At 40.7% G+C, this 17,181-nt stretch overlaps 2 protein-coding genes and 1 non-coding gene across 4 annotated transcripts; 2 read left to right on the top strand and 1 right to left on the bottom strand.

Moving 5' to 3' along the window:
• Window positions 1-463: 463 nt before the first annotated feature.
• Window positions 464-6,596, top strand: stac3 (SH3 and cysteine rich domain 3). Of its 2 annotated transcripts, none has more exons than XM_062391114.1 (13): window positions 464-723; window positions 1,311-1,351; window positions 1,888-1,966; window positions 2,567-2,720; window positions 2,838-2,935; window positions 3,106-3,163; window positions 3,710-3,804; window positions 3,978-4,044; window positions 4,328-4,377; window positions 4,702-4,784; window positions 4,922-4,973; window positions 5,088-5,225; window positions 5,776-6,596. In XM_062391114.1, the coding sequence occupies exons 2-13, from the start codon at window positions 1,344-1,346 to the stop codon at window positions 5,881-5,883; spliced, it is 990 nt and encodes a 329-aa protein (XP_062247098.1). In that variant the 5' UTR covers window positions 464-723; window positions 1,311-1,343; the 3' UTR covers window positions 5,884-6,596. The 2 variants fall into 2 exon arrangements, with proteins under 2 accessions (XP_062247098.1, XP_062247099.1); XM_062391115.1 differs by having other exon boundaries at window positions 464-743.
• A 2,441-nt stretch (window positions 6,597-9,037) lies between these two features.
• Window positions 9,038-9,151, bottom strand: LOC133957888 (U5 spliceosomal RNA). The gene has a single exon (XR_009921652.1). It is a non-coding gene; the product is annotated as a U5 spliceosomal RNA (small nuclear RNA).
• A 2,247-nt stretch (window positions 9,152-11,398) lies between these two features.
• Window positions 11,399-17,027, top strand: LOC133956526 (neurexophilin-2-like). Its single transcript, XM_062391648.1, has 2 exons — window positions 11,399-11,590; window positions 15,720-17,027. Exons 1-2 carry the CDS (start codon window positions 11,528-11,530, stop codon window positions 16,551-16,553), a joined length of 897 nt encoding a protein of 298 aa, XP_062247632.1. The 5' UTR covers window positions 11,399-11,527; the 3' UTR covers window positions 16,554-17,027.
• Window positions 17,028-17,181: the final 154 nt, after the last annotated feature.

Raw genomic sequence — 17,181 nt, 5'->3', positions numbered from 1 at the left:
AGTTCTAGTTGTATAATCCACAAACAAGGGCAGCTGCCAGGGCAGAAACACAGGGTTCATGAGTAAAAACCCCTCCTACACAGCACTGACTGAAAGAAAAGAAGAAAAAAAAACTCACATTTGATTAACCATTTCATATTTTAAGATATTTTCTTAAAGTGTAAAATCAGGAAAATAACAAGATTGTCATTATTAGTCCTTTTTTGCTGACAGTGCAACGTAACCACAATATAAAATATTTAATATGGCACTTTTTTAGATAAAGGTTTGTGCATCCAATTTACTGGGATTAAAGGACAAGGGCAGTGATCAAAGTATATGCCTTAGTGTGTCTGTGTGTGATTCTGTTCCCCCTAAACAAGTGGGACAAGGGGAAAGAGGGGAGTATTTGTGTGTGTAATGACAGGGGGGAGAAAGTATCTGATTTCCCCTCGTCATCGGTGCTCAGTCCGAGGCCCCCAGCTGTCGCAAGCAGTCAGCCTGACACATGAGTGCTCAGCCTATCACAAAGACACACACAGACACACACATACAAAATTGTAGATAACTACACAAATACTCAGATCTTGAGCTGGGAATCCTACTTTGGAAATCACCTGAATACACGGCAGAGAGAACAAGGCCAGGGGTCCAGCCTGTGCAAGTTTGTGCACACAATCCAAAGAGCCCTACGCAGCTGGTTTGACCGACTCGGATCTACAGGGCTCCAGTCATTGTCAGCAGGTGACGGACTTATTCAACCGGTTTGTAGTGTTCCTCTGTGTGATGTGGGGTTTTGGAAAAAAAAGATTTTTCTTAATTAACAAAGACTTTTTGGCTTGTGTTACATTTATTGACAGAAGCAGCCAATTTAGCTGTGATTAGATTCAATTTCACACACTCCTGAATAGTCGAGGTCAAGTTGTCAAGTGCATTCAAATGATGTGTGTGTGTGTTTGTGTTTGTGTGTGCGTATTAGCATTAGGTGCAAGGCAACATGTAACCTTTTGTTGTGTAGTCCTATATAGACACAGGAAGACATACTGTAATCTGTCCATTCCTGCTTTGTGTCACTGTGTGCCTTAAATAAAATTGTGCTAAACTAGTTTACATCATAACAATCATATCATATACACAACGTTCAGTTTCATTCAGTTGTGTTGATTAGAAGTGTGTAGGCTTGTGGCTTTTGTCCAGGTCAATGGCAGTTGATATGGGAAATGACACAATTCACAGAAATATAATAATACATTAATTTAAATGTAAACCAATTTTATGATAAAATTAATAAATGTGCTAAAAAGATGAATGAAATATAAATATCCTCATAGGGGAGGGAGTGCTGACACCGTCCACCTAACACCATGGACCAGTGAGTATACTTCCAAGAAACAAATACATTGCTTCCCCCACTTTGCCTGCCTGCACCTCCTTGACCCCCCCCCCCCCCCACACACACACGACTCTGTTGAATTTCTTATTGAGCTAAATGTTGCAACAGCCCAGACAGAAAAGTACAAAATCCTCAGATAGCACCTACATCTTAATCATTTATCCATATATCACTAGAATGTAAAAGCACCTAGATGTTAATTTGATCAAATGAACCACGGGAGTCTCCCAAAATAAATGATCAACAACTACTTTAAGGTGGAATGGCAATTTGATGCCAACACAAATTGTGTCAGCTACATCAGGTCACTGCATGAAGTTGTTGTAACAAACCAGAAAACCTCAACACAATCACTTTTCATGTTACCATCCCCTGTTTAAGCAAAAGTTAAAACAAACTTTAGTATCTTTAGTATTTGCTTGATTTGATCTTCCTCTTTGCTCTGCTTTACTTTCTTTGTGTGTGTGTGTGTGTGTGTGTGTGTGTGTGTGTGTGTGTGCGTGTCTGTGTTTCAGGGAGGATGACAAAAACTCCCTGGATATCCATGACAACCCTCCAGCTCCTGACAATCTACTGAAGGAGGACGGAGACACTGTGAGTGACAAGACCATGTCAAATCCCAGCCACCCCCCAACGTTAGCGGTGCCATTCCCGAGCCGTTTAAAATAGCCACCAGCTGGGCCAGGAACGCAGTGCAGCGTCAATTGGAAAAATATGAGCTCTGACTTCAGAGTCTTTTATTCCTCATGGGATAATGTGAAGCTGCAGGCTGATCTGCAGAGAGGGCGAGACCTGCATTTTAAATGTGATGAACAACAGAATGCTCAACTTGTCAAACAGGGATGTTGGGACCCATCAAATTCTGCACTAATGGTTGCATCAAATAAAAGCACCATCCAGTGGCAGTCCTCACTCTGTAGGAATTTCCCTGCATATTATTTTTAGGGCAAAACTGCAGACCATGAATATTCCACACAAATGTTTGCTTTTGACAATAATACAGAGGGAATGAAGGTGTGGATCCAGGATTTAATTTACTGAAACTTTTTTATAAAATTTGGTGCAGTTTCAAATAAAAATCTGATTCTAGGCAATTGGAATGTGGTTTCATGAAGGGATTATTGGGCCTTAGCGCCCCACTGAGTGCCTTTTTGTGTCTTTAATGACTGTCTGACATACGGCCTTTATCTCCAGGTCTATTTCATATATGACGAGGAGGTGGAGGTGGAGGAGAAGGAACCAGAACCTCCTCCACCAGTTGTCAGAGTCAATGACAAACCTCACAAGTTCAAGGACCACTACTGCAAGAAACCCAAGTTCTGTGACGTCTGTGCCCGAATGATCGTCTGTACGTACTGGACCTTCCGTCGAGATAGTACAATTTTTCGATGTCAATGTTTTGTGTTTACTGCTTGAGTCTGGATTTCTGACCAGCCCCTCACATGTCCCTTTGTTTATCTTTCAGTGAACAACAAGTTTGCTCTGAGGTGTAAAAACTGCAAGACCAACATCCACCATTCATGTCAGTCATATGTCGAGTTCCAGAGATGCTTTGGAAAAATTGTGAGTCATGTTCCTTTTTTTAGAAAACAAGAATATCTACAGTACAGCAGAGTGGGCGGCTAAAAACGCACATATATTCCCACTGCTTTGCCTGCAGTGGGACAGATACTTTTGACTGCAACTGATTGGACACATTCAAACCCAATGTTTTCTTCTTCTTGTTCCCGTAGCCCCCTGGCTTCAGAAGGGCCTACAGCTCCCCCCTGTACAGCAGTGACCAAGATCCAAGTAAGTATGGGTTTGTCCTTATATTCAGCGCTGTAGTAACATCAATAACATTTTTGTAATAGCCTCGTTTTTTTATTACAATCTGTTGAGAGATATGGAGAAAGTTTAAATTCTACAATTAACAAAGCTTCAAGTCGAATTTTTTTATCGAAGACAACTGAACAATTAATTTGATCAATAAAATACTAATGTCCAGTTTATCTCCAGATTTTATAACTTTTAGGTTTCCAGATTAATTGAAGGATTAAATAATCTTGGTTTAAAATGTTATCCAAACACTAGCACGTGTATGGAAAAAATAAGTATCTAAAAACACACTGAATTTTCGAACATTTCTTGAAGCTTGATACAGTTTTTATGGATTTGCAACCACAAACCCAAAGTATTTAAATATCTGGTCAGACATCTCTTGGACTCATGATAAAAAATCCAGGCCATGACCTTTATATATCGTATAGTGCAATTCAATTATTTCTGAAGGACGATAGCTTATTCATAAAAAATATCTAATTTAAATGATCCACTAATTACTCTGTATTTAACCAGATAACTCGAGGAGCGACCCCGTCTTCGACACCCTGCGGGTCGGTGTCATCATGGCAAATAAGGAGCGCAAAAAGAATGAAAACGACAAGAAAAACGTGAGTACTCAATATAGTTTCAATCAGATCATAAACACTTTTCATGAATTCACATTCACAAGGTATCCAAGGAAATACAGCATTTTGAAAAGGTTTGAATTGTATGTGTTGATAAATACATGGAATATAATATTCATGTGCATTTCAGATTTTATCATTGTTTTGTCCAATAGTTGATGGTGATGATGGAGGAAGAGGAAGAAGAGAACCAACAGCCCAAAGAGAACGATGAGGGAGAAGGTACAAATAAACAATAGCGTTAGATGGTTACATGTTTTCTGTGTTAGATATTTGTTGTAACAACTATACAAAATTAACATAATTTGTGCATAACCCATATTTAACATGGAATACAGTAAGAAAATAAACATCTAGAAGCTGTGCTGTAAAGATGCAGAATAACTGTTAAAAAGTTATAAATCCACACAAGGATGTTATATAATACAAAATACAAAACAATAACCATAATATGAAATGAGTCGTTCTCATGTTCTTAATGTTGATGACTCTGATGTGCACACAGGGAAGCCTGATGATAAGAAGGACAAAGGAGAACACAAAGCAGATGAAAAGGTGAGAACCAAACCAGCTGCAACATTTCTACCTGCACCTTTTAATTTCTCTGCAACAGTCAGTGGCTTGGAGCATTTTCAGGTCGCCCGTCCATCCGACCAATTCTTCAGGTTTTGAACAGATATCCTTTGGACTCAAAGTTGAATTGATTAGATGTCAGGGGTCACATGTCATGATGACCTCATGCGTCTGGATAAACAATGTATTTAGACCGAAACTGCATTGGTTGATGGAGGCATACAACAACAGGGTGATCATTCGAGCATTGCTATGAATCAAGACCAGTTGTAATCTACAGCAGCCCCTGTTCTGTGTCATCAACAGAGTAAAGGTACATTCTCCCAATCCCACTACTACCTGGCTCTCTACCGCTTTAAGGCCATTGAGAAAGACGACCTGGACATCCAGTAAGTTTGAAAGACAAACAATGCCATAACTACTAACTACTGACTCACAAGCATTTCTTCTTTTATTTGCTTAATCAAATCATTTTCATCGTGGAAGAATTTTTAAAATGTTGATTTTAAATTCTGGTTGTGTTTAGCCCCGGTGATCGGATCACCGTCCTGGATGACTCAAATGAAGAGTGGTGGAGAGTGAGTGAAACTTCCGGATTATATTAAGCTTTAATCTGCTTCAGTTCTGTCTTGCTTTTGTTTTTTAAAGATTGTACTGAGAATGAACTCAAAGTCTCCCCGCCGTGTTTTCAGGGAAAGATGGGAGATAAGACGGGCTACTTCCCCACCAACTACCTCATAAAAGTGCGCGCGTCGGAGAGAGTCTTCAAGGTGACTCGCTCCTTTGTAGGGAACAGAGAGATGGGACAGATCACACTGAAGAAAGATCAGGTAACTGCTGCACTAAAGTGTGCAAGTGTTGGCATTTACTGAGCAAACTGTAACAATTTTCTGATCATACACTGGAACTTGATTCTCATCTGTTGGTGCATTTATTGCTTTATAGGTACAAATATAACATATATCTCCAGATATCAATTCATTTTCTTCAGCGATCACACAAAACAGCTGATAAGGCAAAACAAAAAAACACAGATATGTAAAATCAATACATCAACCTCCCGCCCTTGTATAGGCCTATTGTTAATTATCTTAATTCTTAGTTTGTATGATTGCAAGCAAGATAACACAAGTACAACCGAATGGATTTCCACAGAACTTGGTGGAGGGACACGTGTAAGTCAGGAGAGTATCGATTCATTTTGGAATGGATCTGCACAAAGTAGTGGTTCCAGGATTTGTTTGTGTTTCCTAAACATTTTCAACTGAAAGTTACAATCCTCTTCATCAGCTTCTAAACATGGATAGCATAACTGTTTAGGATCCTTTGAGAGCAGGTGGAAGTTCTTCCTGACGACACTGCTGCACCTCTGTGTTTCAGATTGTGGTGAAGAAGGGAGATGAGAAAGGCGGCTACCTGAAGGTCAGCACCGGACGCAAGCTGGGCTACTTCCCTGCTGATCTGCTGGAGGAGATCACTGTGACATAGAAGCCATGATGTCCAGTGATAGAGGCCACAACCCACTTTAAATATCAGCACAAACTGGGGCCTTATAGCTGTTTTCTGCATCTGGCACACACAATCTACATTTGCTCTTACTGGGTCGGTCTCTGCAGATGCGTATTTGCTGTAATCCATTTGCGCCTTTGACACGAAGTGAAGCATGAGAACAAAGACATTGCGGATTTGAAAACTGTTTCATTGACACTGACAGTTTTAAGTTGGAAAGACACAATTTGAGATGTAATGGTTTTGTTGTGAATAGTTTTGAAAATAAAAACGCTAAATGCTTTAATTTACTGCCGGCTGACAGCTTTGAGGACAGGCTTGGGAAACCTGCAGAGGTCATAGAGTAAGTCATGATTGTTTTGCAATTGATATTTGAAACATGCATCCATGTATGTTTTTGACAATAGTGATGGAAAGTTCATCTAACATCTTACAACTCTACCTCTGAGTAGTAGATACATTTTTATAAGAGGCAGCAGATTGGAATGATTCGTTACCATTTGCTTCTCTGCCCTTGACAGTACCATAAATAAAAGCCATTTCCACATGTACATATCTTTCTATTAACATTGTAAAAAGGAAAACCACAGACAATTTTACTGGACTGGGTTTGAACTGAATTTCACATGATTTTACTGTGGATACGACTGGATAATGACTTACGTGTAAATGTTTCAAATATTAAACCTGAAGTGCACTTAAATACTTTGTGTGAAACTTTTTTCTTTTTTTAAAATATATTTCTGGAAAGCATCATACTATTTAAAGGTCATAATTTGGTGATTAGGTAAATGAAGAGGCTCAGATGAGCTATTCAGGCAAACCGACGGTGAGGGCTCAGGAAAGGTTTCCTCTGTCATTTGATCTGCTCACAACTGTCTGACATGTTCCACAACGAAGACCAGCAATACATATTTAGATTACCAACGTGTCCCTGCTTTGTTTGCTTCATTGAACTGTCTGAACTCATCTGAAGAGTTCACTGGCAGAGAGGCACTGGACTGAAATAAAAACCTATTGAGATGCGAAGAGAATAAGAAGATTTCACACGTGGAGCTGCTCGATCTGCCCCAGATACAAACTCCCCCCCACCGGGCTGCTTCGTTAGCTTGTCAACAACACCACCACCCTATAAAAAAAAAAATCGCAGATTTGTTGTGGCGGCAGAGAAGAGCTCATCCTCTTCCTTCTCTGTACGTGACGCCGTAATGACTGTTTACACTACTCATCGCAGCAAAGCGGGACTCGACATTTTGTTGAGCTTTCTTCCAGTATAATAGTCAGCTGGCTGCTTGGTTACTGCCACCTACTGCCCCGGAGGATAAAACACACGACAAACTCGCAATGCAAATCCAATTCAGCGACATGTTCTTTTTACTTAAACTAAATGTTATGAAGGGGACCTACACAATTTACACAATAAAACACCCGGTTGTGCTTGCAGGATATTTGTGAAGTGAATTCGAAAAAAGAAAGAACGCCTCGCACGTGCGTGACTGCAAGAGAAAAGTCAACAGTCAAATGTGAGGATACGAGGCCATAGTTTGGGTTTATGTTGAATTGTGCACCCTCTTGTGGCCATAGATGCGCATTACGTAATCATTGAACTGCTGCTTCAAGTACTATTTATTAACATGTTTCCATTCATGTTATGAGACCTTCAGGTGAGGTTATATAACAGCAATAGTGTTTGTAACACAGCTAATCAGGATCAGTATTATTTGGAAAATGTGAACAACTGATAAACACACGGTGCAATAACTATTCACAAACACTACATACAGGTAAAGCTGTTACTTCATCTGCAACGAATGTCAAACTGCACCTTTGAATATATATAGTTTTAGTTTTGTACTGTATTGAATTTGACTTTTTTATAGTCAGCTCATTCTACCTTGCTTTTATTTTAATGTAACTATTGCACTGCTGAGCTGACCTGTCTCTTCCTGTCCAACAGCTTTCATTGTGCTGTTGACCCTGTGCTAGCCTGCAGATGACCAATTCAACTTGAAACTAGAAACATGACTCAGGTTTATTTGCCATGTATAAGAACACAAACTTGGATTCTAACTTCAGTGGAGTTGAGCTCAGTGCAGTGACAAAAATAGACACACAATTCTCAACAGGGTACCAGGAACTTCTTCTTCTACATTATTAGTATTCACCATATCATCTGTATATATATTCATCTGCTGTATATATATATTTATACGCCACAGTGTTTATTCATATGCTGCTGCCTGGTCCTGTACATATTTTCTTCGTCCACCTTAACTGTGCATCATTTATGTCTGCATTTTCTTACCTCAATGCACTGCGATCCATTTAGCTCTAACCTAACAACATGAATTAGTGCGAAAGAACATACAATGGATTGTCCATCTTGTGCTTTGTTCTAAAAGGGGACAGTGTTTAGTTTAAAAAAGGGCAGAGAGGTTATGATGTCCTATCTACTGAGTGGGCCACATGGTTTCCATAGTACTGCCATACAAGCCAGCAGCCAGTCAAGACATTACATTACCTTATATAACATTTAGCTGACGCTTTTATCCAAAGCGACTTACAATAAGTTCATTCACCTTTTGTACTTTCAAGAATCAAGAAAGTACAATTTCTTCAAATTCAAAGACAAAGCGCCTCAAGCTCTCTTGCCTCCCAACGTCTCTCACACCAGCCAATAAGGAAACATATTAATTCGGCCATTTCTCTGCACTTTGTCTGGGCACATTTTTAGGGTTAGTGTTGAGGCCCTGGAATTTGCGCTATTCCGCTGGTCTTGTCCTATATTCTGAAACAAAATTCATTCCGTATTTACCTGCGTTCATACATCTCAGACTACTCTTAGTTTATGATTTTTGCATAATGCACTGGTATTTAACTGTGAGTGGTGTGTATTTATGTAGCAGCTTTTCTAGTGCAGGTGGCCACTCAAAACTCATCAGTCCTACACAGTAATTTCACATCCATCCTGAGCCTCTATGTGCAGCGCTTTGTTGATATGCATTAAAATAGTGTAACACACTCAAATACAAAATCCTCTTTAATGCCTTCGGGACATGATTCATAAGGGTGAATAATTAGGATATAGATAAAATACCCTAAAGAACTTCTAGATATTTGAACAGAGTGAGGAAGCCCAGCTTGCGCCGGGCATCAAAAAATTGGACGAAACTCTTATTGTTCCTCTCCACGGAAATCTTTAGTAAAAGGCGAAAGATTTATGCGATCTGAAGAGAAACAAGAGTGTACTGTCTCCTCAATGTCCGAGTGCTCCGACCCTTTCTCTGCCTCACCCTCCTCACTTAGGTTTCACTTTTCAACCCACATCTGAGAAATTATTTTTAATCCAAATGGATGAACGATTCGCATTATAGATCTACGGCAGTCAAACCAAAGTCCTATTTATGAGGATTACGTGTAAATAGTTTAGTAACTGTGAAACAATCGCAAAGCATTGTGGGATATGGCGAACTCCACCACGCCCCCTTAAGAAAATCTCCTCTATTGATTTTAAAACGATCTCATTCATTTTATATTTGCAAAACAGGACGGCTCTTGAACACGTGCAGCTGTGAAGTGGTTTAACGATATGTTTATATAGTTCACGCTCTTCTCGCTGTCGCGGCGTTTACAACGCATGCGCACAAAAATCAGAGATTAAGAGTCTCACACGAAAGTGCTCCGCTCAATCCGTTCAGGACGCTGGTGAGATGATATTATAAAGTAGGAGTATTAAACTCCATAATAAGATAATTTATACATGACTGCAACCTTTAGGTCAACATATTTTGATAGAATAATATGTTTTCAACTATTTTTATCCACTGTTATCTTCAGCTCAGTGTGTAGAAACGAAGACACGGGGACTTTGAGATAACTATCTCCAAGAGCAGCTGTTGCCAAGGCAGGGCCACTTTTATATATGTGTATGGGTAAGACCATTGTTAAGAATACTCACGTGGTGTCATTGTGCTCTGTCTGGGTTTACAATATGAAGCAAAGGCTCCTGAACACAGACCACAACATGTGGCCTTTCATGTCAAATACGTGATATTACACTCATGTCATTCATTTACCACCATTATCACAGTTTTAGGAACTCTGACTATTCTAAATCAACAACACTCAGATGTACCTCCTGTAGATTTTAAAAGCTTTTCTGCACTGAAATAACTTCAATGGCACAGTTACCTTTCCAGGGACACAAAGGGGCCTACCACTAATTACAGCTTTACATTTATCAAAGACCGATCACTGGTACATGAAAAACTTTCAACAACTGAGATTATTGAGAACATTTGTGAAAACACAGTTTGCTGCCGATATCAGTGCTTTAACATTTACACCATTTGAATCCACTTCTAAGATCACAAAAATATCTCCGGTTGACCTAAATGTCATCCTTATTTGCAAGGTGTGTCTTGCGACCAAGTGGAGGAAAACTATGTGTTATGTGTAATTTTACAGGGGGGGATATGAACAGATCAACTCCAGCGATTTCATGGTCTTAATATTATGACTTTTTTCTCATTAAATTACAACTTTATTCTTGTAATATTACATTTTTTCTCATTAGATCACAACTTCATTTCCATAATATGATGACTTTCTTCACATTTCATTTTTCATTCTTTAAAGTTTCTCATTAAATTGTACTTTATTTCCATAATATGACAATTTTCATCTCAATTACAACTATATCCTCATGATATTCTGACTTCTCCTGATTATATTACAACCTTATTATTGTTACATTGTGACATAGCCTGTTCCGTATTTTTTTGTGACAAAGACAAATCGTTGCCAGATCTGAAGGCTATCTAATTGCTAATTATCTTCTAAACTGCTAGAATAATGAAAAGTACATTCGTTACACAACAAATGTTTCATAGAGCTGATTTAAACACTAAGACACTTTGCAGACATGAGGTGTGATAGTTGTCAGTGATGAAGCCCATAGCTAACGGTCCAGCATCTTTGAGTCCAGCTCTCTCATTATGCTTCTTTACACGAGACAACTTGTCTGCTCGGCTCCTACATGCAGTGATTTGTTGGGCTGGATTCGCGCTGATAGGCTGAGGCGGTGGCAGCAGCTCACCACACTTGTCAGCGCTGTTTTAACATTTCCCGGAGAGAGCCCTTGTCATTTTGTCAGCCTCCCCGTGGCTCCAGCATGCGGGGGACCGTGGGGCGGGCTGTCACACTGCGCCCAGCCGAGAGCGCGTTTCCCCGGGCTGATGAGTCATAACAAGGGCCGGCCAGGTGCTGGGAATGAGCAGGGGACTGGCAGGAGCATTAATGCGTGTGTGTGTGTGTGTGTGTGTGTGTGTGAGTGTGTGTGGTGTGTGTGCGTGTGTGTGTGCGTGTGTGTGTGTGCGTGTGTGGTGTGGTTAGTGCGTGTGTGTGTGTGTGTGTGTGTATGCATGTTGGGTGGTGACAGAGAGAGAGAGAGAGAGAGAGAGAGAGAGAGAGAGAGAGAGAGAGGGGAGGGAGGTGGAGAAGGAGCAGCTTCACTCCAGAACTTGGGGGGGATTGTTGCGTTGTGTCCTCTCCCTGTACTTGTACTTGTAGCTCAGTGGAGCAGCACTTGTTGTGGAGCCGCCCGTGTGTTGGATGCTGCAGGATGAAGTGCGTGTGTCTGAACTTTTTCTTCACCGTCACCTGTCTGTGGCTTCTCCCTCCAGCGGTGAGTGACACCGGTGAACGGCTCCGCCCCTCCGCTGCTGAGGTGGAGGGTTTGTCAATCTTCTGCACGTTTACCGATGCTGTGCTGGGAAATATATATGCTCTTTGTTTTTAGGTTTCTTTGTTTTATTGCTCGATTTGATTGTTTAAATTGTTTAAAGTTATAATCACGCTGCATGTGTTTTCTGTCCTTGTGTCAATTTGTAAACCTTTTTTTTTTAAGTGCGAAAATATATTATTGTTGGTCATCAAATTGCAGCATTGATGAAAAAACACTGGTATTGTGTGTTCTTGGTGAAAGGCTGTGTGGCTTCTGTGCATTACAAAATCAACCAACCTGCAATTTTAAAAAACCTTTCTGCTTCATGGTGGTTTGAAAGCATTCTATATGTATCTTCAACATGGAGACGTTGACCGCAGAGTGAATCCTCCAAATCATTTGATGAAGTAGACAGAGGTGACAAGTCCACTCAGCTGATCTGTGCTCTGGTTTGTTGGGATTGTTCAAGACTTGGCTTCTTTGATGATTCTGATCGGAGATATCTCAGATGTTTTATTCTGGGATTGAGACTGGTGCTGGTCTTTTGTCCTGACGGGATTTTGACACAGACCCGAACACTTCATGATTTCAGAGAGTGTCAGGGCTCGATCAGAGCTGTCTCGTTTGAAATTCACGTACCACCCTCAGATTTGTGATTAGTTCCAGCCTTATGCTCTGCAATTCTTAACAATAGTAAATGAATCTGCTGTCCTGTTTTTAATTTAGCTGGGCTGCCTGAACAGATGTCTGCACCCTCTGTAACTTTGTCACTGAAGCTGTCAGGTGAATCTTCAAAGCGAGCTCATTTTGTGCTTTATGACTTGAACTAAATGAATCCTCAGTCTTTGTTCGTTTGAGAAGTTATATCACCCCGGGGCTTAGGAAACATTGTCACCTCGTCTTTTCCTTAAGTCTGAAAAACAAACACATTAAGTATATTTTTAGCCAATGGCAAGAATGTTCTCTCTGGCCTCAAAAATGCAATTACAGCTCTCAGGTTTCCCAGATTGTTGTATTCCAGTGCAGGTGCTCTTGCACAGGTGTTGTGTTTGCATCCGCTCCACCGCCGCTGCTCACTTGCACTCACGGTGCTGGCATCTTGACACAGAGCCAATGACAAGGCTGTCACCCCATGAGCTCCAATTAGGGGTGGTGAGAACAGCCCATAGTTGGAGATTTAGGTTTGTAACAGTAGGCACAGCTGGAGCTCACTTTGTTCCAGGAGGTGGCAGAGATTGGCACATGGGGCAGGAGGTGGTGAGGGGGGATGTGAATCCCACTCGCTGGTGAGAGATAATGATACCCTGGGATCTATTTATTCCGAAATCCGGGGGAGAATATTCCTAAACCTCTGCCTCCGACACGTTATGATGAAACTAGAATAAAGTCCTGAACAACAAGTGTGCAGAACTTTTTGCACACCTTGTTTCTCGACTCTCTGGATGTGTTGCTCACACTGCATGAAGCTTCAATTAGTTTTCACCCTCGACAGTGATTTATATTCACATTGGTTTTTTTTTTACGTCTGTACGACATGTTACATCTGATCACAGGACAATGTTGCAAGTGAATCTGACAAATATCAGTCACATAAACATCCTCATTAATGACTGGATTTATTGGGCTTATAATTTGCTGCTTCATCGAACAATCACTTCATTTCTGCATTCGCTCTCCTCTCATATTTTCTGTGTCATTCTTTTAACAGTTAAGTGCAATTAGCCATGTTGTGTTTGTAACTGATGCTGTTTCCTCTGTGATCAATGTCATCAAACTGTAACTGGTAGCACTAAAAACATATATACATATATATGCACATGTATAAAAAAATAAAGTACAGCTTCTCAATCTATTTAATACTTTACTAGTCAATTAGTTGCAATGAATGACGCCTTCTCTACAAATATGATACGACAGGGCAAGATACGATACGACAAGCTATGATATGAAAAGACAAGATATGACAAAAGTTACGAGAAGATATCATAAGATACTAAAAAGTAGGACAAGAAAGATTAGATACGTCCGGATACATTAGGATTTGATACCATTAGATACAACAACATACGATACGAAACAAAAAGACACAATACCATAAGGTACAATAAGATAAGATATGATACAATGCAATAAGATATCACAAGGTATTATACAATACAATATGGTCCAATACGATACCATTCAATACATCAAGATACACTCAAATCCAGCATGATATGACACAGTGCAATACGATAAATGGGAAAGAAGGGGACATTTGCTGGACTACAAAAGCAGTAAAGGGATATAAAAAAAACTTCTGAAAACATGGAATATAATCACATCGGGAAAATATTCAATTGAATTCAAATATTTTTGTATCGCATTGAAATATAACATACATTATCTCGAGGCACTCTACATAGTAATGTCTACACCTTGAAAATTAGAGAGAAACCCATTCTACTAGTTTCATAGTTCCAACAACTACTAACAATATATACAATGCAAATAGGTTTGCACATGGATGATTTTGACATTGCACAGACACAACTATAGAAGTTGCACTGACAATGGTAGAATTGCTGAGTTTAAATTAGGTTACACACGAGTAAATTATTTATTTGTTACGGTAGATACCTTTATATGGTGTATTTACAGTAGTGTAACAGCAACGACTGGGATGATGAAACTGAACTGCTCCTCACATGAGCAACAAGGTGAATCCAGGTGAAAGCCCAATCCTTAAAACAGGAAAGAGAAGACGGGATTATTTTTTGTCTTTTTGAGACCGACAGAGAAGCTCAGTGTGGAAAAGATGCTGCGGACAGTTTGCACATTTGTTCACCTTTACGTTATAAATGGTGAATGAGCATCAAGCATTCAGCAGTGACCTGTGTTGACTGGGTCCCGGTCTCCTCTACAAACACATTGATTAGTAAGCCAATGGATTCAGTTCATGATCAAGGTCGTTCTGTAAAGACGATCGGGAGTTTTAACAAGGCAACAAGAGTACGAGGGAGGACAGCCAAATTAAAACGTGTCCATTGAAATGGGGCTTTGACATTGTGCATGTTCCTTCCTGCAGTCCTTGCCTGAAGGGGCTGATCTACAGTATCGATCACAGTCAATCGCAATTTGCTCTCGTTCAGGGGATATAACACGTCGAAGCGTAATTATTATCATCGATTAACTGCTTCCTTGTAATGTAGCTGCAGTGAAAACTGTCCTTCATCTGCGGTCGACCTGGTGATCCAAAGGGCTTCTCCCCTCTTATCTGTCTCGTGACTTTTTCTTCTGCAGAGCTAATATTGAAATGCTAGAGCTGCCTGCGAACATGATGACTGAAGAGTGATATAAACACAGTGTTTCAATGCAGAGCTGCAGGGGGTGTTATAACACAAAGAGGGAGTTTAACTCTGAAAGGACTGAACCTCCGGATGAAGCGACAGACTGGTGAAGCCTCATATTAACTTCAGATTCAGAACTTGAGTGCTGCTCGTTGATGCTGACACGCTGCACTGAGCATCTTTTTTCATGCTGTACAATTTCCTTTCAGTCTTTGCTTTTAATGGTACATCCAGAGCACAGTGAGGACCCAAATGCAGATGAGACACTCGAGGACAGATCAAAAAATAGGGTTTGATAAGACCAAACAGGTTCGGGACACAGAACGTTTTTTATCTTAAAGACACATTTAATCACCTGGACATGGACATGTGAAGATATTAGTTTTGAAAGTTCCATCTCTAAAATATCAGAATTGTTGTGTTTGTAGTGCTCACAGCAAAGGTTGACAGCAACATGTCAGTGCTCCCATGAATAACTCCGGATGATCCACACACACTCTGTCAGAAGAGACTATGATAGAGACTATCTTTTTGGTATCCACAGTAACAGAGAGGCTATTTGTGGAAATAAAGTTTATTATTAGGACATGTAATTGTTCACGTCTATAAAATATCAATAACAGATTTCTGTTCATATCTATTGGGTGGTGGTGAGATAGATACAGCTACCTCAAAACCAAGACATTTTGAACCAGATCTACTTTACTTGTTACAAACCCAATGTCACAGCTCGCTATTTATGTTTTGATTCTTCTCTGCAGGTCCAAGAAACAGTGAATCCCTTGGACCAACAGTGGAGGGAGGGGGGAGGAGGAAGAGAAGACTCTGTGGGAGCTGCGCTGAAGGTGAAACACATCTCCAAAGATTTACAGATCATCTCCACCAAACACAAAACGCCTGCTTATGGCTCGCTCGGCCCGTACGGCTGGCCGCAGAACTTCTCCCAGGCCTTGGATCAGTATCTGTACCGCCCTGCTCCCAGATCTCCTGCCAAAACATCCACAAAGGCCAAGAAGATCCTGGGCTGGGGGGATTTCTACTTCAACGTGAAAACAGTCAAGTTCAGCCTCCTGGTGACGGGGAAAATCGTGGACCACATCAACGGGACTTTCAGCGTCTACTTCCGCCACAACTCCTCCCGTTTGGGGAACATATCCGTGAGCATCGTCCCGCCCTCCAAACCTGTGGGTTGGGAAGTTCTGCCTCCCGTGACTCAGAGCGCTCACACCAGAAACTCAGTCCTGGTCCCGGAAGTGACGCCCTCGAACCACAGCCTGCCTCACTCCACCAGCTCCACCCCTCCTGACCAGCAGAAGCAGCAGCAGCAGCCGGATGGGATGATGGTGACCGAACTCAACTGCAGGATTGAGTACCAGAGAACCAACCGGTCTAAGAAGACCAAGCCCTGCCTGTACAACCCGGGGCAGACGTGCTACTCAGAGAACACCCAGTCCCAGGCGGCCTGGATCTGCGCCAAGCCCTTTAAAGTGATATGCATCTTCATCGCCTTCACCGGCACCGACTACAGGCTGGTGCAGAAGATCTGTCCAGACCACAACTATCAGACGGAGCAGAACCAGCAGCACTTTGGATGATGGACTCTGCAAAGCTGAATCTGAGACGTTGAACACTGACTTTTCAAATACACTGTTTTTTAAGATGTTTAAAACACATGACAGCAGTTTGAGCTAAAACTCATTTCTAGCTTAGACCCAGTGCAATGTGGCATGTTACGCACAAAAAAAACAAACACCCACCATTCATTTAGATACTGTGCTTCAGACCATATGCTTATTTATAATGCAGTATAGAGCCCAATGGGTTGATAGTAGAAAATGTTTATAGTGAGTTTGAAAATGTGAGTTTTGTGTTGTAACGACACTCACTGAACAGCTCCATGTTATATTTGACTTCGTATACAGTGTTTTGTTGAGTTTTGTTCTTTGAATATGTATCAATAGATGTGAAGACTTTAAATCCTAAATATTTGCTATTGGAAAAATGTGATTTCTTGCCTTCTTAATAAAAACAAAATGTACATTTCCAGTTGAGACTTCAGGGACAGAATTATCCGTAGTTTTGTAAAAATGAACTGACTTCAAAAGGTTTTTATACAATGAAAGGAAATGTGCACAGTAACAATGATTGGTACGTTTCTTCCTTCAAAGACGGGAACCAGTTAATTTACGCCTGGAATGACTTTTATCAGTGACCAGTGTCCCT

The sequence above is a fragment of the Platichthys flesus genome, chromosome 7, assembly GCF_949316205.1.
Source record: "Platichthys flesus chromosome 7, fPlaFle2.1, whole genome shotgun sequence".
In the NCBI taxonomy this organism is placed as follows: Eukaryota; Metazoa; Chordata; class Actinopteri; order Pleuronectiformes; family Pleuronectidae; genus Platichthys; species Platichthys flesus.
This window is presented reverse-complemented; position numbering and strand designations above follow the sequence as displayed.

Coding starts and splice junctions, on each gene's coding strand:
- stac3 (XM_062391114.1), top strand. Junction 2,936..3,105: donor AGAGATGCTTTGGAAAAATT/GTGAGTCATGTT, acceptor TTGTTCCCGTAG/CCCCCTGGCTTCAGAAGGGC. Junction 5,226..5,775: donor TCACACTGAAGAAAGATCAG/GTAACTGCTGCA, acceptor TCTGTGTTTCAG/ATTGTGGTGAAGAAGGGAGA.
- LOC133956526 (XM_062391648.1), top strand. CDS start 11,528: ATGAAGTGCGTGTGTCTGAACTTTTTCTTCACCGTCACCTGTCTGTGG. Junction 11,591..15,719: donor TGTGGCTTCTCCCTCCAGCG/GTGAGTGACACC, acceptor TCTTCTCTGCAG/GTCCAAGAAACAGTGAATCC.